This window comes from Platalea leucorodia, assembly GCF_965183815.1.
Source record: "Platalea leucorodia genome assembly, chromosome: 9".
Taxonomy (NCBI): domain Eukaryota; kingdom Metazoa; phylum Chordata; class Aves; order Pelecaniformes; family Threskiornithidae; genus Platalea; species Platalea leucorodia.
This window is the reverse complement of record NC_138831.1, coordinates 46,917,436-46,933,616: the sequence shown is the minus strand read 5'-3', so window position 1 is coordinate 46,933,616 and position 16,181 is coordinate 46,917,436. Positions and strand designations below refer to the sequence as shown.

At 44.0% G+C, this 16,181-nt stretch overlaps 1 protein-coding gene across 1 annotated transcript; it reads right to left on the bottom strand.

The window, feature by feature from the left end:
• Positions 1–340: 340 nt before the first annotated feature.
• Positions 341–9,650, bottom strand: ARRDC4 (arrestin domain containing 4). The gene is made up of 8 exons (XM_082321206.1): positions 9,256–9,650; positions 7,970–8,036; positions 7,536–7,683; positions 5,531–5,633; positions 4,559–4,815; positions 3,816–3,978; positions 3,116–3,270; positions 341–3,001 (listed from the first exon to the last, which is right to left on the bottom strand). Exons 1-8 carry the CDS (start codon positions 9,593–9,595, stop codon positions 2,945–2,947), a joined length of 1,290 nt encoding a protein of 429 aa, XP_082177332.1. The 5' UTR covers positions 9,596–9,650; the 3' UTR covers positions 341–2,944.
• Positions 9,651–16,181: the final 6,531 nt, after the last annotated feature.

The following is a 16,181-nucleotide window of genomic DNA, read 5'->3' as shown; positions in this document are numbered from 1 at the left end:
AGAAATCCAATTAGAGCACACATCCTGCCACTTCAATCATTATGGGTAAGGTACCCACAATTAAGTCCTGTATATTACCTAACGACTATAGGTGGGGGCCAGCCACGTTTGATGAATTTGTTGCAATTCTTGGTTATGGATAGTTCAGGGAACTAAAGCAGTGACAGATGAAGGCAAAGCTCCCAGGTCAGAAAAGAATGAGGAGATCTCTATGCGTTCAAAGTTGGTAGAATACAGTATTTCTTCACATTGCAGCCATTTGTCTTAGAGACACCAAACCAGAGATGAACAGCACAACGTAGGTTTGACAATTTTATTAACAAAGAACCCATGGGGCTCATTCATTAGTACAAAATACAATCATGTTCCTGTATGTTAAACAGCATTTTTTTTTTTTATTTTGTCTCTTTTAAACTGTTTCACAGTTATCAAAACAAAGCCCCTGCATATTGAACTTATTATTGTGCAAACAGTAATTATTTTAAGGATCAATTTCTGCACTAAGTCAAGTGTCAGAGAGCAGAATTTAATCTTGTTTTCACCCCTCCTTTGAGGGGCCATGTGCTTCCTAAGAAACACATGCTAGTTGTTTGTCTTTTTTGCAGCAAACAATCTAAGGCCACAGTTTATCTGCAAATAATAAAAGAAGACTCAAAGGTTTTAGGAAAAAAAAGGGGGGGGGGGGGGGGAGGAAAGCACATCTTTACCCTTCATGCTCTTGTTTGCTTGACTATGTTTATACCAGGTAGCACACATCGCCTATCAGGTCTTACAGTCCAAAAAGCACCTAATGTTTTATAAGCTAGTATTTGAAATTATTAACATGCTAGTTAATACACAGCCATATTACTTTTCAAGTAACTATAATGGTATCTGTTTAAGGAAAATATGCTTGTTCCCTTTCCAGGTGATGTGAATGAAAATCCTGCATTGATTGTATGGGCACGCCACCACTTAAAAAGGCATGAGAGCTACATCTTGAAATTTAAGATAAATAGTAATTTTTAGAGTGTCCTTTCTAAACCATGCACTCAAGTTTTGGTTAAAGCTGCATTTGCTGTAGAAGACAATACTTAAAGTTGCAAATGAAAGAAAATAACTGCAGTTTGGGAACGTGAATCTCGATCAGTATGTCTTTCACACTGATGCAAAAGTGACTTGAGGTGAAGTGCTAGAAATTAGACAATGTAAGGAAGTCATACTAAAAGAAGACTAAAAATATATATCCGTGTATGCCTGTAGAAAAATCCTGGCTTCTTAAATGAAGACAGATGTCATAAAAAAAACATTTAAACTTTTTTAAACTGCAGTTACTGATGAAATGAAGGAAATTCAATTACTATTCTTGTAGTTATCAGAACGTACAATGTTTTACCACATGAAGCACCGGGTTTTAACCTCAAACCCTTCTGTAAGACATATGGAGTAGTTCTAGTAGTTCAAAATTCCCTGTAGTTTAAAGACTTGACTGTAAACGTGTGTATTGATAATGCTGTGTTTCTGCTCCTTTAAGTGATCTGTTGATGGCGGCTTACTTATTCCAATTGATGCTTGGCAGGGAGCAAAAATTCTACTTTAAATGAAGGCAGCAGAAGGGCCAACTAAAATGCTGTGCCTTTACTCTTAGCAGCAACAAACTCTCACTGTTCTAAATGACCTGAGGAAGAAAACATTAAAATATTGCACCAAAACAAAATTAAACAGCAAAAACAAACAAGGAAACACACTGACAAAAAATAGTATGGATAGCAAATGACCAGTGCAGCCCCTGACAATAGATCTCTAGACAAAAATACAGGAGTAATGAAAAGCTTTGTGCCATTCCCAGGATTTTGTTCCCCTGATGTCTGCTTTCACTTCAGTTACACGCTATGTCTATTCTGGGTGTATTTACACCTCTCCCTACGCCTCCTATCTCATTCACTAACCACAGAAACCATTTAGGGTCCCTTTTAGAACCTTGAAGTATACTGGAGCTTTAAACAAGACTTTTTTTGGTCTCAAATCTGACCGTAAGTAAATATCCAAAACAGAGGTAGGCTTATAAAGGCTTCTGAATAAATAAGTATTGTCCATTTTGCTAAGTACACCTGCTGTTGGCAAAAGGATTCTCCCTTACCATGCTTCCCCTTATCATGCTATCCATAGGCTTAAGATGCAGAAAAAGAACTCACAGTAGAAGAGACTACAATAATTCCCTTAAGAAATCCCTTGAAAGAAAGCATAGTGCATAAGCTCTTATCAAAGTTCACTTTTCTTTTACATACTTGTGTCTTTCATTCAGTAAATGGTTACCTTCATAATATTGCGTAATAGCTATTCTGTCATCCATGATGTCTTTAGAATCATTCTGAATGATGAAATAGTACCACTTGGCAGCTGTTAGAAGGGCAGGTTCTCATGAAATACAAAGTTAAGCTTGAGTGAAGACTTCACTCCGCATTTTAGTAGTGTTCCTTTCTCGGATGCAGACAGTGCAAAACTGAAGCCCCTTGAACATGGAATCTTTTGGAAATGTTTTCTTACCCCACATTCTGTTCTACTACGCAAGTTCTGCTACGGAAGTTCTCAACATCAACATCGTTACGTAAATTCTTCCGGAGTGTTTCAAACAAAATATAATTTCTTTTCTCTTCAAAAGATCCTCACATCTCCCTTCGTACTTCATGTAGTATATCCACTTTTTAGAAAGCATTCAGTATTTTCAGGTACTTCTCAAGTATCCCAAACATTGCTGCTCCCACAATATCCTCTGTGCAGACTAATCCAGCAGATTCTCTTCCATCACCAAACGTGCTCATACCTCCCTCTCCATTTTCCTTTGCCTTTCTTGTACACAAACTTAAGTTTTGAAAAAGAAAACTTTCCTTTTTAGCTGCACTACCAGCTTAAGCAGCAGAAAGATTAAGACATTCATCACAATGATGCTCATTACAAATCCTCTTCAGAGCATGAATGAAATGGGCTGAATTTCTTCTACATCAGTTGGATGTGGATCAATCTACAGAGAGAAGAAAGGCAACAATTACTGCCTGTAATTCTTGCATTTCTGTATGTGGGTTTTTTTTTTTTGCCATCTGACAATAAAACCACCACCTGCTGTTTATTTTTTTACCTCTGAATAAAGAGGTGGAGGCTGAAACCGGAACTCTTGTATGTAAGCAAAGACAGGACAACACAATTGTTCCTCACAGTCAATTGGTGGTGGATAAGCAGGAACATGTCTGGAGAACTCTTCCTCAGACACTACATCAGCATAATTTGGTGGTGCTGAAACACAAGAGAAGCCACTGTCAAATTTCAAACTATTCACTCACAGCAAGACAACATATGTATTACAGTATTCAAGGCCATGAAGACTGTATGTATTAAACATTGTACTATTGTCAAAGTGTGCTATACTCGCAAATACTGTAACTAGAATTATGTTTTTAGTAAGCTTAGGTGATTCAGCAGCAATACTGCAGATGCTTTTAGGGCTACTCTAGCAACAAACCTGTATTGTATCAAGATATATTCAGTAATGATTAACTTTAAAGGTGTCTACCTCCAAAGCAGAATTCACACTATGAGAAGTTACATTATTTCAAGATTCAGCTGAAAGTAGTCAGATAGGGGCAAAGAGCGACTTAAAAAAGGCTGAGTTATGGTATCGTCACCAATCCTTTGGGATTTTGGCTTAGATTTACATGCCTCACTTCTCATGAGTCATACTTTAATGGCCTACATCCTTAGCAGTGCCTTTAAACTGGCACTACTGTCCTTCTGTTGCAGGTAGTACTATGCTGTATTATAAAGAGTTCAATATATATTACCTTCAGGGTGTTCTGGCATCGTCAATGCCAGCCAACTCATATCCATACTAAACTGGCTGGTAATGCTGGAGTTTCTGCTTGAAAATCCAATACATGGGATAGTGCCAATCACCAGAGGCATTTCAATCATCAATTTCTTAGCACCAGGAATATGGATATACACCTATGTGACAGCCCCCAAATAAAAGAAAAAAACATCATAAGACCCCATTAAATTGCTGCTCCTAGAAGCTACCCTACTCCCTATGCTGCAGATTGTTTAAAAATTAGGAGTTTTCTCATCTCAGATATGTTTAGCTAACACTCTGACAGCTTTCCATATTTTCCAGCAACTTCCTTCTTTCTGTACCTTGTCTCTAGGTGACATTAAAAAAATACAAAACAGGTTGACAAAAATAATTATGCACTTGACTTTCAGTCCTATCTTCCCATTTCTGAAAAGAATCACTAGAGGAACCCATTCAGCTTGAACTACTTTCCCCTTAATAACCTCTGCGGGTCTAAACCTGAACTGCTTCCTCCTCAGAAACATTTTTTCCATTTTCCCCATTATTCCTATCTTTCCATTTCAGATCTCTTCATGATCTTCAGTCTCTCACCTACACTGTATATGATATTTATTTATATTTATTGTCATTCCCAAATTCAAAATCTAATAGCTCCTCAGTGGAGAAAATTCTTCTGTTCCCAACTCAATGTAGTATTCAAGAGCATGTAAATTTGTAATAAAAATCCATACTTACAGCTAATGAATATTCTACTCTAATAATACAGCAGTCAAGTATAGAGGGGGATACAGGTGGGATTTTCAGAGTTTTCCCATTCCAGGTATCTGTACTCCCAGAGGCAATGTGGTTTCCTCGGACATTGGCAACCATCTGACGGAAAGTTTTTGTCTTCCCACTGGCCAGGTAAGTTTGCGTTTGGAAAATGGCAGCTTTTGGAACAATCAAACGAGAAGAGCAGTTCTCAATTTCTGCATAGATTGGTATGGCTTCCCCTTAAAGACAGAAAAAGTTCAATGATTAATTTGTATTTACCAACTTTCCTCTGGGAGTATCAAAGCATGTTATGCAGCACGTACATCATCTGCAATGTTATGAGAACAATACTTGGTAGTTTCCTCAAGCTAGGTTGGTTTTTTTTTTTTTCAGAGTGGTATCTAGGCAGAATTATAGCCACCTACTACATTTTACATATAAACAATGATTCATTTTGAAACATTAAGCATAATATGAACAAGCTATAAAAGCTTTATTGGCAAATTATGTGCCAATCTTCCTTTTATATAGTATAACTAAATTTCAGAATGTTTTATTTTGTTTCCTCAATGTATCTAATGTTATCAAGATGACAAGCTGCTAAAGCTCATTCTTACAGAAGTGTAAGCCTACACAAACAGGACATAAAAACCTGATTACATCCCCAATTAAGTATTTTATCCCAAATAAAAGCATTTTATTGTTCTTTACACTCAAATGTACGTGGCTTTTCCGTAAGATTACTGCCTAACAGGACTTCCTTTCAATTTATATTCCCAAGGGGGGAGTAAGGGGAAAGGCAAGATGATTTTTGTTAAAGCAAGTTCATATAGATCTCAATTTACTACCTACTAAACGGAATTATTCTTTCAACTATGAAGTGTTAGCTTCACAAAGATTAAAAAAACCCTATCAGATGTTTAATATTCACATTTTGAAGATAATTACTCTTACCATTACAGTATCCCTTCCTCTCAATTTTGGCACTGAGAGACACTGGCCCAGAGGTGAAAAACCAACAGCCAACCATCTTCTCCTGACTTCTTAGAACAGGTGTCTATAAAATATAGAGTATTTTTCATTTTATGGCATAAAGCTATCAGTCACTTGCAGTTTAATGTTATGCACACCAGTCATTGCAATCTAGCTCTAAAATCCACTTGATCTGAATCACTGTACTACTACTCAATGCAACTGGAGTTTTGCCACCATGTAAAATGGAACCAAGGCTTGGCTAGCTGAACATACGGCTGTTTTAAAATCCTAGCCTGCAGTTAGACCATATCAACTAGGTAACACAGAGGCCAATGTGCATTTGAACGCAATCTGTCTTCAAAACCACTGATTCAGCAAATTTTATAGGTGTGACTTCTTAAAGGTCGAATGGAGTACTGCGGTATTTATGCCCATGTTCCTCAGTGCAGGAGAATGCAGAATTAATTTTATCTGCAAGCAATTAACAGTTAAGCAGGTAAACTGTTTTTACCTTTGTAACCTTCGTAAGAAAGGACAAATGTATACACACTAGGCCAAGGTGATGCATGTTCGTAACTTGCAAGCCACACAACCCCCCAAAAATTTAGGCTCGTGACAAAACCATCTTAATTTTTCATGGAGGACTGTCACATTAGATGACATTTACACTACCTGTAAGATTTTCATTAGAATAAACGTACAACATACAAGCACACATGTCAAGGGTCCAAGCTAGGATTCAAGCTACTTAAAATAATTTAGTGGGCACTAGTGCCCAGTCAATATAATGATGAAGGCTGAAATTTGTGTTGGTTTGCACTTTTTTGGTGGTAGCCTTGGAATCCATTAAGATAGGCACCGCCTACTTTATATGCCCCCCGCCCTCTCCTGTGCAATAGGCTGTGGTCTATCCTTGCAGTATCTACGTTTGCAGTATTTAACAGTTGGACTTGATGATCGTAAAGGTCTTTTCCAACCTAAACAATTCTATGATTCTATCTGGATATGCTGTCTTCATACTCCTAACATACGTTGTTGAATATAAAGACTATATTCTCCTTACAGATGTCACTGCCAAACTACTTCTCCAAGTTCTCTCTAGAAAGATTAAAATGTAAGCATATAAAGAGGAAAAAATCCCTGCTCAAAACATCTCTTAGCTACGTTCACATCATGATGAAATGTTAAAATTATCCTAGCGTTTTAAATAAAATAGAAATTACTCATTCATATTTAAATGAATAACCATTTAGATCCAGTTGCTATCATGAAAGTGCAAGGTATAATTTTATATTATTTTCATAATATGGGTTGAGATAAAAGAATCCAGCTCATTAGCTTCCATCTTGCCTATTTTCTCATTACTTAATGCGTGATCTTTCTTATTACTCTACAGTATTTCTAGCGATTATTAGAAACTCAATGCTTTAATGTGGCCAAATCTGTCATAAGGAAATAACTGAAAAGATCTCTGAAGCAGCTGCATGCACGCACTTAATGTTAGAAAACGACATGCAAAATGGAGGGATACGTAACATAATGGCCAGAGCATAAATGACAGGCTGGGCATGATTAATACTCTTCTATAATTACTGTTCCTCAACCTACTATTATTGTAGAGTTTAGGACACTGCAGCCCTGTGAATGTAGTTGCTCTGGTAAGAGTAACTACTTTATGCTTGTGCATTATTATTATTAAGCCTTATTTATGCATCTGAAGCCTGCGTAACTTTTTGGCAAGAGCATCTCTGCCAGCAGGGATGTAATCAATGGTATTAAAAAAAGCCACTCTGTTTGCTATTCACACAACCTAAGATCATCTATTTATAGAGAAAAGCTTAGGGAGCTTATATCCTTTCAGAAGTCAGAAAATGACACTCCAGAATAACATGAAAATGGTTATGGCTGGATGTGAATGCTTCTTGGAAATAATTTTTTTGCAGCTGGCTTTAAAGGGGGGAGGAGGAGCGGAGAACCCTCTTACCAATAAAGCTGGTGAGCTGACGTCGATATGGCTAATGACCTGAAGCTCTGTCTGTACACTTTGATCAGGTGCTGCAGGCCTCTCCAGAATTGCTTTCACGTAGTACTGAATACTGCCATACTTCCCAGTAAAAGAGGTCACCAGAGGTCTGAAACAAGCAGTCAGAAAAGCATTACTCTAAGTTTATAATTCAGGTCCAAACATGAACACTTCCTGTGTACATAATTGTTTACCAATTTAGAGCTTGTACTTTTAGGGCCTTAGAGAAACTGAAGCCAACAAGGCATGTCTGCGTGGTGGTTGATTAAGACAAACATATAAAGCTGACCTATCGGTTTGATATTAAAAAAAACACAAGTCAAATTACATTAAGTTAATGTTCCATAACAAGCAGTATCCAGCACAATCCCTTCAGGTTGGATTATTTAACTTACTCTTGAGGGAGTTGAAAGCTGAACGGAAATTCGTGTCTTCCATCTAGAAGAATTAAGCTTTCCTCACCTGTAGGATGAAAATGAATAGTATGTTTTAGTTATTCCATAAATAGAAGAACAAAGCAGATGCTTTCCTAAATTATTTATGTATAAAAACACCCAGATGCAAGGGACTAGGCGAAGTTTTTATTGATCCCAGTGGGTTCTGGATTGGAGCCCATGCTTTATTTATGCTGTGATGTGATTTCAATGAAAAAATCAAGGAAACATGGAGACCTTGAGTTTCAGTTCAGGACTCTGGCCAATTTCTAATCCAAAATGGCTTCTGGAAAGCATAAAGCAAGTTTCTTTTCCTTTTTGGCAGGACAGCCATTAATCTACTTTTTCAATTAACATTTTTGTGCTAAAAAGCTGCAATTTAAGGTCAATATCATGAAATTCTATTAATATATGTAACCGTAATACATTCACAGAGGGTCTACTGTCATACAATTTTTAAAGGCCTAAATTTACTTTTCCTACAGATAAACGTGAGCTGTGTTTCACCCTTACAGGGCGAAATGCCAGTTCCCTTTCATTTTTCAGTACTGCCATAGGGCTGCAGTGCCCGAGGGACAAAACTGCCAGCTGGAGACCTATGCAACAAAGAGCTTCCTCTGCTTTCTGAGGCCACCGCGGCAGGAGGCCGGCTGCTCCGGGTGTCTTCCAGGGGCAGCTTCACCGGTGCCGCGTACAGCGCGGGACGGACAGGCAGGTGCCCGACGTAGGTCGTGGGAGAGGTAACCCCTTCGGGCCACCGACACGGAGCGTAGGAGACAAAGGGCTGCTGGCTCGCTTCTGGCCCCGTTCCGCATTTTTCAGCCGTTTACACAAAGAACCGGGTGACCCCTGGGTGCAGCCGCAGCACGCCTGCCTCGGGCACACGCGGGGCGGCTGGGGCTACACCAGCCAGAGGCTCCCAGTGCGGGAATGACGTCCCCGTTGGCCGGGCACCTGCCCAGGCCTCCCGCCGTTCCTCAGCATCCAGGCCCGACGCCGATTTCTCCTCGGAGCGGGTTTCAACCCTCAGCCTTCCCCCTCTCCGGGAAGTTCCGCGCGTGGGCGCCTTCCTGCGGGGGGAGCAGGGGGGGACTTGGCCCCGGGGCCCTGCCCCGCCGCCTTCCCCCGCGGAGGAGGCGCCAGTCCCCCCCGCCGTCGCTGCGGCGGCCGGACGGGGCGCCTCCCCTCCGGGCCCGGCCCGCGCCCCGCACAGCCCCGGCCCCCCGCCGCCCCCGGCCGCCCCTCACCTTCGGGCGGCTCCCGCAGCAGGCTCTGCCGGATGTCCAGGTAGCGCACCTCCGCCTCCCGCCGCGGCCCCGGCCCCGGCGTCCTCACCGCCACCCCCCAGGTTCCCGCCCCAGGGACAGCGCCCGAGCTCTCGCTCCATGCGACGCGGGCCCGGCCGGCGGCCTCCAGGCGCAGCCCGCGGAGCGGCAGCGGGCCCGCCAGCTCCAGCAGCACCTGGCCGGACACCGTGTCCCCGCTGCAGTAGCCGCCGCCGCGCCGGGCCTCGTCCTCCAGCACCAGGGCCAGCGTCTTCACCGTCCCGCCAGCCCCGGGGCCCAGGCCCGGCCCGGCCGCCGCCATCGCTCCCCGGCTCCGGGGGAAGCCTGCGGCCGCCGTCGACGGTTGCTTTAAAACCCGCCCGTCTCCGCCAGCGCCTGCAGCGGAAAGTCCCGCCCCGGCCCGCTCCTCATTGGCCACCCCTCGGCTCCACGCCCTACTATTCGCCGCGGGCTGCCCCTGGGCCCCCTCCTCATTGGTTCCGCGTCGGGCGCACGCTCGGAGTGCGTCACGCTGCGTGATCACCGCGGCGGAGCCAATCGGGTGCGGGCGGCCGCGCGTGGACAGCGCCCCGATTGGCGGGACGGCGGCAGCTACCAGGCGAGAGGGCCAATGGCGCGGCACAGCTACCACGTGCGCAGCCTGTGGATAAACAGGCGGCGAGGGGGCGGGGCGGGGCGGGGCGGGGCGGCGGGGGCCGGGCGGGAGGCGAGGCCTGGGCAGGGCGGGCCGCGTCCCGCACCCGCCTGAGGGGGCCCGGGCAGCGGGGCCGCGGGGGGTCCTGGCCCTCGCCGTGCCACCCCCAGGCTGCCGTCACCGCCGTGGCAGCCCAGCGGGGCGGTGGGCCCTGCGCGGTGGGGAGGCTTTGGGCCCTCGGTGGGCCTCGGTCCCTGTCATGGCGGCTGAGGGAGGGGGCGCTGGGCCGGGTGCCGCCTTGCCTTCGGCCTCAGCCTCTCCCCGCCGACAGCCGGGCCGGCTGAGAATGTTAAACAGGGCAAAACGATGCGGTGCTGCCGTTCCCCCCGGTGTGCGGGGGGTTACTTCAGAGCTCTGCACTGCCTGCGTGAAGCCCTTTCCAGCCCAGTGGCGAGCAGGCGGTGAGGGGGGTTAGTCTGCAAATGAGCCCCCGGCATTGCCTGGAAACCTCCTTGTCCACACAGATGCTGTATTGTTCTGCACTTCGTAAAGCAAGAAGTACCCTGGTTCAAGAGCTCGTTTTTACAAAGCCCCATTTTGTAATTGGGTAGCTCAATGGATACAATGGATATATAATGGATACAATAGATATATAATGGGTACAATGGATATAAGGAAGAAATTTTTTACAATGAGGGTAGTGAAACACTGGAATGGGTTGCCCAGAGAGGTGGTAGATGCCCCATCCTTGGAAACGTTCAAGGCCAGGCTGGATGGGGCTCTGAGCAACCTGATCTGGTTGTAGATGTCCCTGCCCATGGCAGAGGGGATGGACTGGATGGCCTTTAAAGGTCCCTTCCATCCCAAAGCATTCTATGCTTCTATACACAGAGCTGCATGCTGTTAGCCTGAGCAGTGTGGCATAAACCTCTCCATACAAATGATCTATAGGTAATACTTGGAAGATCTATCCACTAGAATAAATGCAAAGTTTTTGCTGTTATTTTCAATTTTTAGAAGGAAAAACCCCAGCATCTATAGGAAGAGTGGCAGATATGTCTATGTTGGTAGGTGGGTACGGCCAGATCCAGCAGCCTGACAGAGGTGAGGCTGCTGCAGCTCTGTGCCCCAGGTCCAGCCAACAGCCAACCCAAGACATGCTACAAAATGAAATGCTTTGCATATCCTGGACCGATACTAAAATTAATTTTGTTCTAGGAAGTGTCATATTTTATGCTTGCTTCAGTCTGCAGTCACGCATCTTCCTGAAGGTGTGTACGGTGAATGAGCTGCCAGCATTTCCATTGGTAACGAAGGAGTCATTTCCCTTTCCAAGTCACCTGCCTGCTTGAAGCTTCTGACAGCTGCATCTTCCTGCATTCCTCCGTTCCTCCGGAGTGCTGGAAAACACCAGCCTGGTGTTTCCCAGCTGAGTCAGTTAATTACTGAAATTAGCAAAAAATGTCTTCCAGACTCAGAGCCTTGGCTTTTAAATAACTGACAAGATAAGGTCAGGCTTCCTCAGAATCCCTGGCATACCTTTGTGATACCCTGTCCTGTGAAGCGTAGGCTCATATTTAGAGTCACTTCAGTGATGAAGAACTTGTCCTGGCTAAGAGCGAGGGAGGCCTTTTGAGCACCTTTCGTTGGCTACAAGTTAATGCACACCTCTGTGGTAATCAATAATGATGTGGGAAAAAGTCATGTGGTTGCAGATGGGGTGGATTTGTAGGCTTTGTTTGGACCCTTGGCCACGGGTTCCCCAGCCCATGATGAAGAATTATGTAAGTAAAGAAAATAATGCTGTGATGGTTGTTTGAGTATTTAAAGCATTTTTGGATATTCGTATCTATTTGTGCTCTTTGAAATAGTTTTTATAGAAACTGCAAATGTTGCATTATAGTTGGGAATTGTGGTGTATAAAATCGTGCTATCTATCTTTGTTATTGTTTAGTACAATTAAGCTAATACGGCTTGAATATCTAGTTTTGCATAAATCTTTTCCTTATATCCAGCTTTTCACATTAGCAAGTATCAGGTTAGTTTTGTGGCCAGCTAACAGAACATGCTTGGATGTGCGTACTGAATATTTGCTTATTTGCTAAATTTGCCTAGGTACAATGTGTGTATGCATTTTATTGCAACTGATTTTGAAAGTATGATACAGAGGAAAAAAAAAGAACAAAATCCCACACCTCCCTCTTTTCCTGTATGAATTAGATCCTGTATAAAAGTAATTAATTCTCTTATGGGTATTATGTGACTATTCAAACGTTGCCTCCCGTTTATTCTTTGCAAGTGCAAATGAGCTAGATAGATAGGGAAATGAATAAACATGGACAATTGCTTATGAAACAAAACATTATACAGAATTAGTGAGAGTGACGAGGCTTGAATAACTTGAACAATTAGCCCGTAGAGGACTCAGTTAATAGGAACGTTCTGTCACAGTCAGACGATACTTGTTCCAGATACTTGTTTGCCCGTTGATACACTTTTTTTTTCAGCGGGATTCAAAGACCAGAACTTGTTGAAATTATCATGGAGCGACTGCTTTTCTCATCCACCCATCCTGAGAATACTTTCTTGTGCATGAGGCATTTTAACTGACCAACGCAGTGAAGTTGTAGCATGAATGGTGGAAGCCACCACATCACTCTCTCAGTCTCTGATAAGCCAGAAGGAAGGAACAGAAGATGAACACTCAGACAGTATGGGTGTACGCATGTGACTGGGTATTTGTGTGGGGGTGTATGTGTGAAAGAGCAAAAGATACATTAACATGCTGATTATATTTTCATTTCACTTATTTTGCCACTTTGTTCAGGACTATGTAAGAAAGAGCTGCCTGAACAAGTTAATTAATGCACAAGTTAGCCTGTAGGAGTAAAGAATACATAAAGGATCTCATTTGAGAGTATCCACAAAGCTGTGAACAGCTCTAGCAATAATCACAGACTTATCTTGAAGGTAAAGGAACTAGGAGAACATCTTTCCACAGCAGCTGGTAATATTCTAGCTCTGCTGGTTAATTTGGAAATGACTGTGGTGGTCAGATCACTGACCATTTAGATGGATCTGACGGTATAAGTTTCTACATGTAATAATTCTTTTTAACTCATTTCAGTGCACATATTGTAAATAGGCTATCAGGGCTTGAACCTGCCAGATGAGTTTTTGAAAGTATTGTATAGATTCCAAGTTTCCACAGCGGGAAGGACACCTGTTATATAAATAAGCATTTTTGTGGAAGATACAAGATAAGAAGTGGTCTTAGCAACAGTGACCTCCGCCAAGAAGGTCTCTGTTTTTCAGGGATCCAAGCTGTGACTGGGAAGGAAGTGAAAAACTTGATCAGTGTTTGCTGTCCTCTTCCTGCTCGAGGGGAACTGAGACAGCGCTCTTAATCATGAGTCAGGCACCAGCGCTGAGAGTTTGCCAACTAAGCCTTTCTGATCTTAATCAATGGCCTGACAGTTTAGAGAGCGAACAGCTATTTCTGCTACTGGAGGAGGACTTTGAGGAGTATTTATGAGAGCTGCTAACAGCTAATTTACAAACTGTGGATTTCTTATTTGAGATTGCTGTACTATAACATCCATTCAAGCGTCTTTCTTATCCAGTACCAAACACAACGGGCAAAACCACAGTGACTGAGCTGCAGTTCGGTTCAGTGGAAGAGCCATGAGATACGCTGTGCTTGAACGAAGGCCTCGCAAAGGCAGTGAACAGCGTGTAAACCCCATACTGACCTCCTTTCTGCATGGTGGGGAGGATTTGCGTGTACACCTCAACATTTATCTGCAGGTAGTCTCAACTGTCATCTCAGTGGGTCTGACAGACGTTAGAAAGCAGCTGAGTGAGAGCAATGTTTACCCCTGGAAGCAGATATTATGGACTCTTTTTAAGTTCCACAAAACCCCTCAGAGTATAGGGCCTTTTTTGCCGGATATTCAGAAATCCTCTTTCTGGGTTTGCTTATGGAGTCAGGACAGGGAGGGATGGGAGACGACTCCTTTCTTTCCCTTGTTCCTGGCCTTTTACCAGTGAGTGCCTTTATTAGCGCTGTGCCAGAAATGCATCCCTAGAGCGGAGCGTGAATTCTCCCTGGCACTCCCAGTCAGTACCAGAAGGTGACGAATGGGTATTGGTGACACTTGCTGTCACGTACAGCCTTTTATTGCTTTTATTCTATTACCAGTAATTGAAAGGTCAGCCAAATTTTTCTTAGACAATTAAGTGACATTTACAGATAGGAGACTGCAAGGAGCCAGAGATGCTTTTCCAAGCGCTGCTGCAAACACAGTGCCCAGCTAGTCTGATATGTCACCACTGCCAACGTGTAAAACACCAGTAAGCATATTTTTAAGAATCATACCGTACGTGGTACATTGAGAAAAACAAATACTGAGATACTGACCCGGGAATCTCGAGGCGCACGTTTTATCTCGGCAAGTGTTCGTTCACACAGCCCGTAAGACAAAGTGCAATCGTCTTGAAGGCCAAAAGACCAATCTTAATACAAGGTAATGTCTGGAAATGGAAAATCGCAAACGACAGTAGGACAGCCGATGGAGGAACTCTGAAGCAGAGGAGGGACAGAGTAGGTTGCACTAGGCTGATGACTGAGAACCAAGCTGTCAGGGCTCGCGCACTGAGTGCTTGGTTCATGCAGCCGCCTCCTACCCTATCCTTACTTTCCGAGGGGTGGGAGAGGTGTATCTCATCCCTGGGTCGAGAGGCTGGGGTAGAGGAAAGGGTCGTGGTGCAAACTGCAAGGGATCCTTTCCACTTTCAGTGGCGGCGCAGTGCCAGGACCTTCCCCCTCGCCTCCAGATGAACAATCGGGTGAGGTGGCAGCAGCAAGCCTGCCCGCAGGACACGGGTCCCCATACTAGTTCCTAGCCCAATGCACTGGGTTGTATCCCAGCACGTGATGGGCCATCGTGTTGTTTCACGCGCTGGTAAAGAAAACACTTGAGTGACCTGTTGCTTGCTTAAATGTTTGTATAGTGAATCAGATTGCAGGATCTGTTACGGCTAGTTCCCGTAGATAAAAGTGATCTAAACCCAGCACTCAGTTGGGCAGCAGAGGACTGCTTGAGGGTGGCTTTGGCTGTTTACAGCCACTACAGGCTTTGCAAGGAGCATGAGTAGAGAAAAATGGATGTGATTAGAACATCCCTTCATCCTGGTGTCCCCTGAGGACAGAAAGATTTATCGGGGTTAGTGGCGCCTGCACAATTAGAGTGGCCTTCTGGAAGTGCTCCTCTGGAGGAAGAGCTTCCTACAATTGTAACGTGTACCCCTCTGCTTTTCAGTGACTCTGACTTCAAAGCAAGGTGGTCAGAAATATTCCTATAAATATCTGACACAGAGGGAGGCTACGGATTTCTGTTGTTGAATCAACTCTGAAACAGCAGCTGCATTATTCATGTGTGGATCGTGGTTTGGTGTTCCAGCTCAAGGGAATGAATAGCCAGAAAGGGAAAGGGGAATTAACAAACTCATGTGGGTTCTTAGTTATGTGCTGCTTTAGCTGGTTCCTACTGTGGGCTGTAATTTGAGGGTTTTGAGGGCTTTGTAAAGTGCCTTTTTTTTAATTTAAACTGAAAATTTTGAACTTGGGATGAATCTGAATCTCGTACCAGAAAACCTCACACTGAAGGGAAGTGCATGCCGGGATCTGAACTCGTCTTTTGTTAGAGCATTCCTGTAAAGAGGAATGTGTGCCTTGTGGTGACTCTTCAGCCTTACCAGTTCACACCAAGCAATGACATGGGATCGTATCTCTGAGAAAACACAGATGGCATATGCAAAATCATTGTAAACATAGTTCCAAGTGCGCTATTTGCTGGATGGCATCTGGTAGAAGCAGCCGCCCCCACGCTGTGTATGGCTCTCTGCATAGTCCAGCAATGCAGCAATTAACAGAGGTAGAAGCTCTCCACGTGAAGCGTTTTTTTCACAACACCGTTTCTGATGGCTGCTGTTGTTGCCCAGGCTTAGGAAAGATAATACTTCAGCAGAAAATGGAGATAATGGAATGCTTTATGCCAAAAGGGAATGTGGAGTAAGAGCTACAATGGATGGAAAGTGGAGTCAGCAGCCCGAGATAACATGAGGGACCGGCAGGACAGGAAGCAGCCAGGGACTGCGGTCGAGCTCTCCTGATGGGAACGCGTGCTTTAACTTAGCAAAGTGTTATTTGGCTTTTACTGCTATTTCAGCATGATTTGCAATATAGACGCGG